A 15,374-nucleotide genomic window follows, 5' to 3' on the forward strand; every position below is an offset into this window, starting at 1 on the left:
TCTTTAATTAATTACAAAGTCAAATGTACTAATAACAACAATCAATTTGAATCACGTCCGATAAACCTATATACTACACATAATTTAATATACTTTCTTGTATTAATATATCTACTTGTTCACGGAACTTTTTCCAAAATATATGCAATCTGTCACCATCATCCACGTCTATTATTATGTATTCTATCCATATTATCGATATCCTTTTTTCCTCGTGTTCAAGATATTATGGTTTTAATTAACTTTTACTTAACTAACTTAAACGATTAATGCCGCCTGCACCATGGGTGATACTTATAATTACAAATACACAGCACTAAATAATCATTAAAAAAATTAATGAAAATACGTCTTATTACTTTGATATTATATATAAGAATGAGTCTCTACTCATTTACTTGCTTGTAAAACATACTAGGTACTATGAATAAATAGATAATAATACGAACAATCAGACACCAGATGACATCTTTAATTAGTTATAAATCTACGAAAAACAGCAATTAATCTGAACAGGGTTATATTTATATATATATTACAATATATACTTTCTTCTATTAATATATCTACTTTTCCACGGCACTTTTCCAAAAATAAACAACCTCTCAATAACCTCGTCCAATAATTATTTATTAATTTATCGATCTTCGATATTCGTTGCTGTCCAGATATATCAAAGGGTGATTCAAAACTAGCAGTTTTTGAATTGTAGAAATAAAACACATAAAATATTATATTATGGTCAAAACTTTATTATGAACCAAAAAAAAATCCTTTGCAATTATTTATTGAAAATAATCCCCTTCATATGTTGGCATCAACTGTCCTTTAAATGGTCCATCTTTCGCGCCAATTTTCGATGACGCGTTCAAGCAGTGTGACCGGAATCTCACGAATAACTCGCTCAATATTTGCTTCCAATGCTTCAATCGTCAATGGTTTATCCACATAGACTTTTGCTTTTACGAAGCCCCAAAGAAAAAAGTCCAAAGGTGTGATATCACACGATCTTGGTGGCCAATTCACCGGGCCAAAACGTGAAATTAATTGCTCACCAATATGATGTCCCAATAAGTCCATTGTTACGCGCGCTGTGTGGCAAGTGGCACCGTCTTGTTGGAACAAAATATCGTGGAGACCATGTTCTTCAATTTGAGGTACCAAAAAGTCTGTTACCATGGCGTGATAACGTTTGCCGTTGACGGTAACGTATTGGCCGGCAGCATTTTTGGAAAAATATGGACCGATGATTCCACCAGCCCACAAAACACACCAAACTGTTGTTTTCAATCCCAGCAAGTTGCTGCCCCTTCAAATTTTTCGATTATTCTGCGAATTGTGGATTCTGAACGTCGATTATGTGGACCATAAGTTGGGTGTAATTTGCGAAAAATTTCTTTCACAAAACGCTGATTTTTATAGTACAATTGAACAATTTGTACACGTTGTTGTGGCGTTTATCTTTCCATGAAGAATGGTAAAACAATAATGAGTAAAAATGATGTATAAATTTGACAGAACTCGCGCGCCTGTCAAAAATCCCTACTAGAAAAAACCACTCGTTTTGAATCACACTTTGACTGATTTCTTTACAATTTTATTTAACATATTGTTGTTAAAATCTAGATATCTTACGTTTTAGTAGTTTTTGTGGATAACTAATTACAATATCAGTCACTAAATTAATTGATTATCACTTGAAATCGTTTTCAAAATCTTGAATGTGGATTGCATAACAGTTGATACTTATAATTAAAAATCTGTAAGCACTAATTAGTTCTTAAGATTATATATTTAAATATGTGTTGTTACTATACTAGTATACCTATATAAGAATAAGTTCACCTAATTCATTCAGTATCCAAGAATTATAAGATGCTATTAAACACTGGGATTTTATATATGAATGTGTAGAAGATGGTGCCAATGTCTAAATGGATTTTAATGCAGGAGAAAAAGATAAAATCGTTCAATCAGATCTAGAGGAACAATTTCAAAGGTATCAAAAAATTGTTGGTCAGAGAATAGTGGTTTTGATTAAGGACATGGAAGCTATTCGTTTCAATTCTTCTCAGTCTGCTTCTCTATCTACTCCAGCTGTTGATGGGTCCAAGATTTGTGGTACTAACGATACTTAAAAAAATGTGACACAGTAGAACAACTGAAGAATTGGTTAAGTCGATTCAAGTCTTACTATTCCACTAGTAATATGAAATTCATTCCAATTCAAGATCAGCATGTCTACTTTCGTAGTTGTTTGTCCATTGATTTGGAGAATGCTGTTGCCTATAATTTTTTTTCAGATAAGTCTACCTAGGGCAAAGATAGCATTAGTTGCCCTTACCTACTTTGGGCATTTGACAAAATTATTCAAGCTCTTCTCAGCCTCCACCCATAGGTGGGTCGTCCTCCTAAAACACGTGAGAATCACTCTTAAACTATGGGCAAAGACCAGATGGGAAAGTAGGATTAAAAAACATTGAGGTAGTAAGGTATCAGGCTGAGAAAGTCAGGGAGGCTCTTCTGGAGGTGAGAGAAACAGCTGCAGATCCAATGATTACAGTTGAAACTCAGTCTTTGCCTAAGGAGGTTGGATCCTATCGCTTTTGCATTTTTACAAACTATATGGTATGATGTTCCCAGCAAGATCCAGGATGTCAGTAAACTGATACAGTCATCCTCCATGCAGCTTGGTATGGCTGTCGACTTGCTGAAGAAAACCAAACATTTCCTTACCTGTTACAGAAAATCTGGATTTGCTGCTGCAAAGATAAATGCAAAGAAGATATGTCAGGAGATGAACCTGGAGGCTGTACTCAAGCAAAAGTGTTTGAGAACCACCAAAAGGCCTATACAAGATGCACTTCCAAAAATAGAAACTTCTTTTTTTAATGTGTTCGTGAATACTACAATCTCGTCACTTGATGAGAGATTTCAGAGCCTTGAAGAGGTCAATAATGATTTTGCTGTGCTCTACGAATTCACCAACTTAGGAAGAGAGGACCTGCTACAGAAGTGGAAAACTCTAATTACTTCTCTTACCCATGACAGTTAACCAGACATTGACAGCATTGCACTTACCAAGGAAGTAGTATATTTCCCACCCTTGCCATCAGACATCATGACGAGCATGGAAATCTTGGCCTTCCTGCACGCAAACAAGCTCACAGAAATTTACCCCAACTTGTGGGTTGCTTTACGAATCTTAGTCACCCTCCCCATTACAGTGGCTACTGAAGAGAGAAGCTTCTCAAAGCTCAAGTTAATAAAAACATACTTGAGATTAACAATGCATTAGGACCATCTAAGTGGGCTCGCCATTATTTGCATAAACAATGTGCTCTCATATTTGCTCCCATATAATGCCATTATTCATGAATTTCCTGCCAAAAAGACCCAAAAATTACGGTGTAGTATGTGATGTGAGACGATGGATGTCGTGGTGTATTTTGTTCTGTGAATTTCTTAAGTTGACGCCAGATCACCACCAGATGTCCTGATAAAATCACATATATTGAAAATTCCAGCATTTTTATTTTATATATGTTGATTGTTCTTTTGTATTTTATTATATATTGTCTTATCTGTTATTTAATTATTTTTTAAACAATATTTAACTTTTTTTCAAGTTTTTGTGCAAGTACAATTTCTGTTTGATAAATTTCTGAATAAAACAATTACTGAAATATAGATATTTGTTTGATTTTCTCTCCTGCAATGAAAGGGGCGCCATTTCAGTTAGTACCCCTGATCGGAAGAGGAGCCAGAGGGAATGAGGTAGTTAATAAAGGAAGATCTATAATAAATAAGTGTGTCTACTTTAATTTCATATAATAAGTCTTGTAAAGGCCCAAGTACCACAGGTTTTTCTCTAGGTCCTCCACTTCGGACCTTTCATGGTTTATATTTCCAAAAACTTATAATAGATGCTACTTTGTGGTTATATCACACTCTTTGGATAAATTTAAGATCTGCATGTTTGTATGAAAAACAGTCACAGGGTGCATTGTATATAGTGATTCCTGATGTATACAATATACCAATACAATAATTAAATTTTCAAAGGCGTTTAGTTCAACTCATATTTAAAAAGGAAAAAGGGAAGTACTTTATGTAAATTTTAATTGAATGAATGTGAATTTTGATGAGGTTTAGCAACAACCTAAAGCACTTTTTAGTATAACTATATTACAATACCAAAAATAAGAGATAAAAGCTGAGCCTTACGACTTCGTTGTTATATGCATTATTTTAAATTTATTTTTAAAAATGAAAAAATATTATGTTTATTTTATTTAAAAAAAAATAAAGGTTCAATTTTGTTTGATTGTTTGTTTTTAAGATGCTGCGACACAATCATGAGCTGTAGTCCTTATTGTTTCATGTATCCATTCCAGGAAATGAACAATATTCACATTTAGACCACTTTGAAAATCTTTCTCACGATATTCTTCATTCGAAATCAGCCCAGCCAATACGCATTTACCAGAATGTTCAATTGAGACTGGTCCTCCCCCATCCCCTACGTGGGATCCCTTAGGTTGACTGTCAGTACAAAACACTGTGTCATCAATTTCAGTTCCATTGTTGCTTTTTATAATCATAATAATAATGTTCTTTATAATATTAAATGTTTTTTATTAATAACCTAATATTTTGTATATCAGTCCTTCCGTAGACGTTAAATCGTTCTCCCTTTCGAAAAAATAAATCAAATTCATCAATACGATCCCATGCAGGGGGTGACATGATCCTGATCCCATTCTCGTCGCCAATGTGCGTCTTGACGAAGGAGAGGAGGTTCCAATTATTTATAAGGAAGAGACATAAACTATTTAAAGGTAAAAGATCCAGGACGACCGAGAGAAATGAGGAGAAGGAAAGGCGTGGAGGAATAATACACCGGTTATTTATAAGAACATCTGTATTCTTTATTAATAGAAAAACCTACACTAATACATACATAAAATACACAACTATTTATACTTAAAATCAGGTAACAGAATGTACTTTACATATATATATATATATATATATATATAGCAGAAAATGAGAGAAGAGAAGAAGGGGGAAGTATCACGAATACATTACAGTAATCGTTATAGTATTATATTTACTCCATCTAACTTAGGATTCTTCTTTGAATTCCATGCACAAAATATATATTTTCTTCTTTAGGATCTACAGGAGTGGGAACCTATGCACATTGAGTTCAAGATAATAATTTATCTCCAGCACTTTGTCTATGGAGCCACGTCATTTCATTATATTCTTATGTTGTCTGACGTGTGGAAACATACATCATTAAGTGACTGTTTGTCGTTGTTTTGTTTCGCGTGCTTGCTAAGTTTGTGGTTTCTTAAATGTTTGCTGAAATAAGAAATTTCAGAACGACAGCATTCAACATTATTATAATTTCAGACCACTGAAAAAAAATTACGGTCCTTTCATTACAAAATAATTTTGCCCCGTACATAATACTTTTTCTTTTTATCTCGAAGTTAAAGACAATGACATTTGATATTTAATTATCACATCCTTTAAATAATGTGAAACATGGTTGTCTTCTTTAAAAATAAAATAAATTTGCACTCCTGGGTATATGAAATAACATTAATACTTGCATCCTTCAATTTTATGCTAAAGGATGTTCCATTAAGGGAATTGAGTTTATACAATTTTATGGAATTGCGTAAAACAACTGTTCTTTTGCCTATAAAACTTGTTAATTGTATTTGATTTTTTGTCTACAATATGAAAATCAGGTTGTATAACAATATAATAACATGGGATAAAATTAGTGTGTTAGGTTACAAGGAGACTCTCTGTGCTAGACATATAGTATTATTGAATTAAGTTCATTGTTAATGTCAGCTTCCTCCATTCGAATTACTGTCGTGTTTGTTTATTTTTCTTTAATTATATAATTATTAATTTTCTCTGGTTCGAACACATTACTCATTCATTAAATTACATAAATGATTATTATTTATATTAAATAAAAGAAGGCGAGCTTTATATTATACGAAATTTCCCAATGCAACTTATCACAGTACAAACTATCCCTATACAAATTGTCTGTAGGCTAGCCTTCCTAGATCCCTCATAATATGTACAAACATTGAAAAATATTTGACATCATCTCGTTTTTCTGAACTCTAACTGGGTTGCCATATTGGCCTTTGAAATTTTTTTAAAAATATATTTGGCCTACAATTGAAATAAATTTGTATTTAATAGTTTTGTTTTATGTAGCCATTTTCATAAAATTTAACTAAATAAGTTATTTGTAACATTAAAAAATTTGAGGTTGTAATACCGCTCATTATATGAAAAGGTTGGACATACTTGGTTGAGTGCATTTTCATTGAAATTTATACTGTATTCAGACAGTCAAACTATTTTATTATAAGATATTGACAGGTATGTTATATTGCAATTAACTGGTCTCTAAAGGGGATCAAACACTATCGTCGCCGCTATCCTGAGTATCACGAACCCCTTCTAATATCCTATAATACACTTCAGCCCACGGGTTGTGGAAGTGATCCACTGGTCCAAAGAGGTCGATTATTACCCACCTACAGCGCTTTCCAAAGCATCAAGGACCCCTTTAATATCCTATAATACACCCAAAGATGGGTTTTGCAAAAGAACTGCAGGTTCAAAAGAGAGGTCAGAACCTACCCCCATCACTTTCTTGAGAATCACGGACCCTTTTTAATATCTACAATTCACTCCTGTCCATGGGTTGTGCAAGTGAGACGCTGGTCGAAAAGGTGGGTAACTAGCCACCGCTTCATTGAGCATTAAGGACCACTTCTAATAATTTATAATATACCTTAGCCCATGGGTTGTGAATGGAAAGCCCCATTACTCACAATATCAGGAATCATATGAGAGAGACAAAACAGACATTCAGGATATTCTAATGAAGTGGCAGCGTGATAACAAGACAAATAAGCTGGCTGATGGACCGTGATTTCTTTCTGTATGCTGAGAATCGCCACTTTCACTCTGGTATTGGGCGAACTTCATACCAAGTAAATATGGTCAATATACAGGTCGGACATGAGGGCTTACATTTATCCAATGAGTGGGATATGACCATGGAGTAACAGTTATTAGATCTGCATGAAAATATAGACCAGGAAAGGCCCAAAATGGAGTTTATAAAGAGAACACTGGTTAGGGGTGGATAATGATCCACCTTTTGGAAGATTGGTTCACTTGCACAATCTGTGATATCATAGGATATTAGAAGGGGATACTCAGGATAGAGGTAGGGATAGATTTTGATCACCTTGGAGACAAGAGGTTAACTTACGTAGCCCTTGGACAGGGTTATATTAGAAGGGGTCCTTGATACTCATGGTAGTGGTGGCGGTAAGTTTTGATTCATCCTGAGGGAGCAGCTTTTCACCTGCGCAACCTGTTGGTCGAGGTATATTTTGCAAAATAAAATGGTATCTCTCGTAATAATTTATCATATAATAGTTTAATTGTCTAAATACAATATAAATTTCAATCAAAGTACACAAGTTTATCATATTTTATCATAACCAAGTCCTTAATGATGAAACTACCATCACTGAATCATTTCATAATCAAAATAGCTACAATCATTTTGTACCGAACGATGTAAATGAACGTAAAATGACCACTCTGTTAGAAATTTTATAGACGGCAATTTTGCAAATCCCCGATTTTACACATTGCCCATAACATATATACTAAATATCTGTAAATAAAGTCCTTGCTGTTAAGCGAAAAAACAAACGTCCACACCTGCTCAGGAGCCATCTCTTTTCAAGTTTGTCAGGAGTAATCTGGGCATGAAGTAATGGCTACTCTCGGCAATATACAATGAAGCTGTTCTGTTAAAAACCCTACACAACAATAAGAAGAGAGTCATGACTTTTTTGAGCCCATCAGTGAACTGACCTGAACTATTTGGAAGTTATTAGGAAAGAAAAGTTTTGTTTTCCTGAAAATCCTTATTCTTCTATGGGTAATCAGCTTTTCATCCATTTATTATTAGTGAAAAAGGTAAATAACACAATTAAAACTCTCATGGGTTCCTTAAAAATAGAATAATAAACAAATATATTCTCATGTGGTTATTAAAAAAAGAAACAAACTTCGTTCTTATTTCTAGAGATACTGAGTCGCTATAAAGGAAGATTTAGTTTTTCAATCTTAAAATGTTTAAAGAAGTCACATGGTGTCTAGATAATGAGACTGAAAGAAAAAAAAAAAAGTAGATAAACACTGAAATGTAACACACAATTCGGTTAGGTTGTTCTATTTCTTAAAGAATGTTAAATCAGTTCTTTTTGGAAATGACACAACTCTTTCTCAATGCAGAACCATATCATATTATATTCGACATAATTTTAACTCTGAAGCTAAATCATGAATAGTTTATCCTTTCAACCCCTTTTCTAAGTCATTTTATGTCATTGCCTTATAACTGGCTCAGATAAAAACTAACTTTTCAAAAACTCATCAGCTGAGCAAGGTGAACGGTTAAAAAAAAGATATGTTCTATTTTACTTTAAATATTAGTACAATAATAACTCCACAAGTTAAACAATAATCTATATATGGAGCAAAATTTGTCTATATGAAAAACAGTCACAGGGGGGATGGTATGCAGTGATCCCTGATGTATATCCTATACCAATACAGTATAAAGAACAAACGGGAGCACGTTATAACGTTCAACTCATATTAAAAAAGAGAAAAAATGAAAGTACCTTATATAAAATTTAAATAAATAAAGGGTACTTTACAGTACTTCCTGACTTATCAAATTATATGATTAAATTTATTCAGTGCCTTATTATTATTTCTTTAGTATTGAGGAGAGAAAGTCTAAGTATTGAGTGAGTAGCTCCGTGTGAGTGTGCTTATAAAAATCGTAGAGTAACACAAAGGATTTGTTGGGGAGTTATTTCTATATTATTAAAGGAATATATGTATGTAGGTTCGTCGACCCCTAAAAATTTTGGGTAATCCCGGTTACTACCACTAATATAACTAGACGAAAAATAATAGATAAAAGCTGAGCCTGACGACTTTGTTGTTATATGCATTATTTTAAATTTATTTTTAAGATTGATTCTTATTTATTATGTTTATTTTATTTAAAAATAATAATTGAACAACTTCCATAGATTGTTTTTTATTAAGAAGGTGAGACACCATCACGAGCTGTAGTCCTTATTGTTTCATAAATCCATTCCAGGAAATGAACAATATTCACATTTAAACCACTTTGAAAATCTTTCTCACGATATTCCTCATTCGAAATCAGCCCAGCCAATACACATTTACCCGAATGTTCAATTGAGACTGGTCCTCCCATATCCCCTGGGTAGGATCCCTTAGGTCGACTGTCAGTACAAAATACTGTGTCATCAATTTCGGTTCCATTATTGCTTTTTATACAGCGAGAATCATTTTTAGCAATAGTTTGGATATTAGCTCTTTGTAAGTTAAATGGAAAACTTATGTAATGGTCATCAGTTTCATTATGTTCTTCTGTTAATCCCCATCCACTAACTGTGAAAATATTTTTTGATTTACTCATTCCGTATACTATAATTAAATATATTAGGTATAGTATACTTACTCACGACATTTTCACTCCCACAGACTGTGAACTTTGATTCCGGAAGGCAAATCGCCGTAACATTATCATTGAAAGAAATATTACTCGTAAGTTGTACCAGGGCAATGTCATTTTTGTAGATAGTTTTATTTTCATCTTCTAATATAGTGTAATTTGGATGAATAAAAAATGAACTTATATTATATATCTCATTTCCTATAAACATGTGGGTGTCGCCTACTTTGATCTAAATATATTGGATTAATTAAAATCGTATAAAAAATAAAGGTTCAATACCGTTGAAAATTTTGCGATTGCCTCCCACATAACTCCCTCATCCTTGTATTTTAAACAATGAGCTGCTGTCAAAAGATATTGACTACTAACCACAACTGCTCCACATGTAGTGAAATACTGCCATCCATTACTTACATCAAGAGAGGCTTGCCAAGGAATTTCTCCATTTACAGCCTCAACTCTTTCAATAATTCGACTAGTCTTCGGAGTACATCCTTGTAGTCCATGCGTCTTTGAAATGCCACACTCTTTTGGCAAATTTGCTTCACCTATAAATAATGGAATTGCACTTGTTATAATAGTTTATATTCAATTTTACGAAATCTAAGATAAAAAATTTACAAAAAAAATCTATATATTACCCATAGCCTCAAAAATAAGTGAGCCTATTAAAAAGGAGATGAGGAAGAGTCTTTTTACGTCCATGTCTTTCATTCTATAGTTTCAAACTAAAAAAAAGAATATCCAATTGAAACATAAGAAAACTTTAATCTATAGTTACAAGTGTTTTGTATATGTATCGACGTGGCTCGGCACACAACGCACTTCGGAGAAATTAATCTCCTATACCCACTTTGCAAAAGTTAGATTCGGTTCTAGGGCACGTCACTGAAAAAAAAATATAGATATATTGAGTGATGATTCATGCTACTAGACTACTCTTGTTAACTGTAATGGGTACTCGGTAAAGCGCATAACCTCTGCCTAAAATCAAATATAGTTATGTATCTCAATTTGTTCCAAATTTATGGCCGAATACGCATAATTTACGTTTTGTTTTACCTTCACCTCTTACTGTGACCATATATAATCTTCGTATCCAGTTTGATCAAAATCGATTCAATACTTTTGGTGTAATCCTGGTGACTAATAATTCGGATAGATAAGTATCTAGTAGGATTTGACCTTGTACATAGTAGATCCAACGCATTAGGCCTAAAAAAGATTATACATCAACTTTTTTTTATTAAATTTAAATCATTCTATTTATTTATATCTACTTTCTCTTTCTAATCTATTTATTGGGCAGTTGTCACGATTTTGTTACAACAGTTACATTTGTTGAAATATTAACCGGATTAAAAATAAAATGCAAAGGATCAGACACTACCGCAGCCGTTGCATCCAATAATTCTTTAATAAATCCGTTGGCAACGAGCAGAGATTCAAAAAATATTAAATGGCGTTATCCTTTTTAATCTGGCTGAAATGTACTAACTAAAAATTACCTCAATACGCACCAGAAGTGCCATTTCTCGGACTTTGTACGTACTTTTCAAACGACCCTCGTATATATTACTTTAATATAACAGCAATTCATAAAAATATTTACAGTAAAATGAAGGATCTTATTTAAAAAATAATATTAACTATTTCTAGTTCTAGTTCTAGAATAAATATGAAATAAAAACTAATAAATATTTTTTTTTTTTTTTTTTTTTTGCCTTATTAAGTTTATGGCACCTAGGGCCAACAGTATGGGCACCCATAAAGAACACACACAAACTGAATTTGATATCTATAGAATCAACATCCTGGCCAAATATTATCAAAATCGTTGATGACTACGTCATATATTTCTAAAAAGTATTAACACGTAACATGAATTGCCCCTAATGTTATATTTCACATTACACCTGCACAACTCTAATTTTTATATAAAGTGTTCTTTCGTTTTTAGAAAAGGTTTAGCCAAAGTTTTTAATTATTATAAATAGTTGTTTGACTTAACTTAAATACAATAGCATAAATAATATTGAATGCTCTCGTTGTCAAATTCATTATTTTATCCGACACTAAAAAAAAAAACCCAAAATTATTTTGGTTTTATAAAAAAATATCATAAAAATATTTAAATGTTGTGGCTTTACTATGTTTATAAATTTTTGAGGAGGAAAAAGCTCCATTTCAGAAGAGAACATCCTTTAATCAGTATTTCAAAAGCAACAATGTATTATTTTAGGGATGTCTGATACCAAAATTTTTACTATTTTTTTATTTTTACATCTTTTCATATTTAATATTTATGTATTTATATATTTTTTTTATGTAGATCAATATCTCAAGACAATTTGGGATTCAGTCTACAATCCAACGGAAATGTATCTGAAATATCAGATATCGTCTGAGGTCTTTTTTTACTGGGATAAATTTTAATGACGCTCGTGTGCAATGTCTGGGTTGCAATCAAGTAAAGACAATCTCTCACATATTCTGGGACTGTGGGACTTTGTGGGAACATCATAAAGAACGTCGGGAAGGGTGTAGGATATAAAATATTCGGAAACCCTGTTCCAGCTTTTGTACGACTTCGAAAGAACCAACGAGAGACTACGTTTGGCTTCTAAGGTGATATGCAAGCTTCGGACTCTTATCTCTGCCACCCGTTTCAGAGGTTACTGTCCTTTACCAAGAATAGCGGAGGTGGCTCTCGACGATCAGGATTGTTGAATTTTTTATTCATTATTTTTTGACGTTATATATAGGTAGGGTACGAAAAATCAAAAATAACTTAATCAAGGACATGAAATAGATTCCTACAATGTATATAGAGTGTAGATTTTTGTTCATACCAAAATTACTTGTATTGTTGGATAAGTACTGAGTTATTGCACTTTTTGTAAGCAGAAAATTATATTTTCTTTAGATACCTTCCCAAAAAAGGAGGTCACTTGTTCTTTGGAATCTTATATTTATCATTGTAGATGCCACATGCTAAAATCAGGGCCATCTGATGACGTTTATATTCCAACGCAACCTTTCATTAAACTAAAGAGATAATAAATTAATAAATATAGTTGGTAATTACAATTTTTATTTTATAATTTTAAAAAATACAACATAAGAACACACTTCCTTATAGTATGACATCACAATTTCGATTGAATGTTTTTTTATATATATGACGTCAGAACGTTTCCTTCATATTTCATATTTTATTTATCAGTCATTGTGCTTAGGATACAAAATTTTACCAGGCCAATAATGGCTGTATCAGTGGATATAATTTTATAAAATTATGCCATTTGATACATAAAATTCTAAAGTTTACCGAATTCTACCCGTAATTGACCGGAACTGTCTACAAGTTGACGAAAATTAATCTTTTTTAAAACACAAACTAAAAAAGTGAATTTTCAATTTGGAATGTATTGGAGCTATTTTCAATAAAATATTTCTATAAAAAAAGTTGTAGATGACAAGGTTAAAATAAATAATATTTCTATTAACCTCGGTAGATGAAATAACAATTTCTTAGTAGCCATGAACAATTGTATTTTCAAATTCTTGTAGCCATCAAACTGAAACGATATTCAAAATCAAATTTTTGCAAGTCCTATAACGTCGACGTTGGCTGAAATTTTTTATAAAACCCTAAAGTTTTCCGGATCATACTTGTAATTTACTGGAGATGTCAGAAAAGTGACGAAAAATAACTTTTATTTAATGACAAATTTAAAAAAGGTAATTTTGAATGTATTTTAGCTATTTTGACTTTTTTTTTATATATACAGGGTTGTAGCTGACATAATTCGAAGCTTTATATAAAAATATATTTTTTCTATGTATTGAAGCCTTCTAAAGCTGTGACAGCTGAAATAATTTTATGAAAGTTTGCCTGTTGATAGTGAAATACATAAAGTATAGTGGATCATATCCGTATTTTACTGGAGATATCTGGAAGATGACGAAAATTAAATTTATAAAAAATGAATTTTAAAAAGTCGATTTTGAATGTGTTAGAGCTTTTGGAAAAAAAAATATTTTACACAGATTTGTAGCTCAGTTCATGAAAAATAGTTAGCTGAAAAAAATGAAAGAAAAATAATTAAATTTGGCAGAGTAATTTATTAATTAATTATTATTAATTTAGAAATGCATATATTTAATTTCTTTTCAAAAAATAAGAACAACCTCTAAAAGTAAGTATGACCATTTGAACGTGGCACCATCTAGGTTTGTAACCCACCTCTTATATAGTGTTTGTGCTTATTTTTATATGTATTATGTACATTAAGCTGTGTGAGTAAGATTTAAAGTATAAATTAAGTAGCGCATTGAGCACCGTTAGCCTGAGGAAATAGTATGGTCAATACTTTTCAAAATATCTTCACAAGATGTCACTTTTCTATGACGTCACTCATTTATTGATTGTACGTACTAGGTAGTATTACTAAGTTTGACTAGGTAATAATACATATGTAATTTATTCTAGTCTAAAATATTTTATATTTACTTATTATAAGAAATCAAATTTGAAACCAATTACTCCAAAATAATAGGTCATTGTACTGTCCGACGATGCAAAAATAGAACTGAGTCAAATTTCCAAACGCTTCAAGGAAACGTTTGCCTTTTTAAATTTCCCATTAGCAAAAATCCAAAAGAAATTGCAAAAAGAAAAAAATGGATATCAGTTCTTAAATATCTTCCTAATTGGAAACCTGCTGACCATTCTGTATGTGAAAACCATTTTGAATCATAATTCCTTCTTCATAATTGTTCACACAAAAAGTATATGAATAATGAAGTAAATAAGAGTAGAAACAGTACAGTACTTGACTCATTCACGAGAGAACAGGATATGATATGATTCTCCTAAATACTTGAAATAATAATACCTCTAGCGGACAAAGAAAGAAAATTTTGATCAAGATATTTTTTTTCTCGCTAATAATGCCGTAAGCCTTCGATGTGCTAATTGGTTTAATGTTTTAGTACGAATTATCCTCACCACGAGGAATTGGCTAGCACGGTAGTCTCCCTTCATTTTTTTTCTTCCATCCACCTAAAGGCTGCTATGTTACCCTAGTTAGTGTTGGTTTGTTCTCCCAAAAACCAATACGTGCACACTGAATGAGGATGTGTATGAAACGGAGAAAAATAAAAGAAGTATGGAGGGAGTAGGGACTCGTACTCGTACTAGGGATTATCTCCTTCGTACTGACATTAAAAGTCATAAAAAAGTTAACGTAAGTCAATAATATACTTACTAGGTATGCGCCTATGATATGAAACTTTTGGCTATTGGTCCCTAAGTGTCGCCAGCCAGACATTATAAACCAGTCCAAAAAAATAAATTCTTATTTCGACATGTGTCAACAATATTTAATTCATTGTTTGTATAGTTTCATTCAACAACGCACTTTTTTCGCTCGTAAAAATGTCTAATTTTGTGCCTACAAACTAAGATTTGCGGATATTATTGATTTTCTGTTGCCAATTGAAGAAAAACGCTTCTCAAGACCGTAAAATGCTTGTGGAAACTTACGGTGGGTATGCTCTTAGGAGAACACAGTGCTTCAAGTGGTTTGAAAAATTCCAAAGTGGTGATTTTTACGTGAGAAATAAAGGGCGCGGCTGGCCAACAAAAAGTTTGAAGACGCCGAATTACAAACATTGCTCGATGAAGAGAATGACCAAACGTAAGAAGAGCTCGAAGAACAATTGGTTGTTGACC

At 32.3% G+C, this 15,374-nt stretch overlaps 1 protein-coding gene across 1 annotated transcript; it reads right to left on the reverse strand.

Annotated features, from left to right (window-relative positions):
* Positions 1 to 9,081: 9,081 nt before the first annotated feature.
* On the reverse strand, positions 9,082 to 10,388 carry LOC121120762 (chymotrypsinogen A-like). Its single transcript, XM_040715621.2, has 4 exons — positions 10,276 to 10,388; positions 9,914 to 10,182; positions 9,638 to 9,863; positions 9,082 to 9,567 (listed from the first exon to the last, which is right to left on the reverse strand). The coding sequence occupies exons 1-4, from the start codon at positions 10,346 to 10,348 to the stop codon at positions 9,191 to 9,193; spliced, it is 945 nt and encodes a 314-aa protein (XP_040571555.1). The 5' UTR covers positions 10,349 to 10,388; the 3' UTR covers positions 9,082 to 9,190.
* Positions 10,389 to 15,374: the final 4,986 nt, after the last annotated feature.

Source organism: Lepeophtheirus salmonis, chromosome 6 (assembly GCF_016086655.4).
Source record: "Lepeophtheirus salmonis chromosome 6, UVic_Lsal_1.4, whole genome shotgun sequence".
NCBI lineage: Eukaryota > Metazoa > Arthropoda > Copepoda > Siphonostomatoida > Caligidae > Lepeophtheirus > Lepeophtheirus salmonis.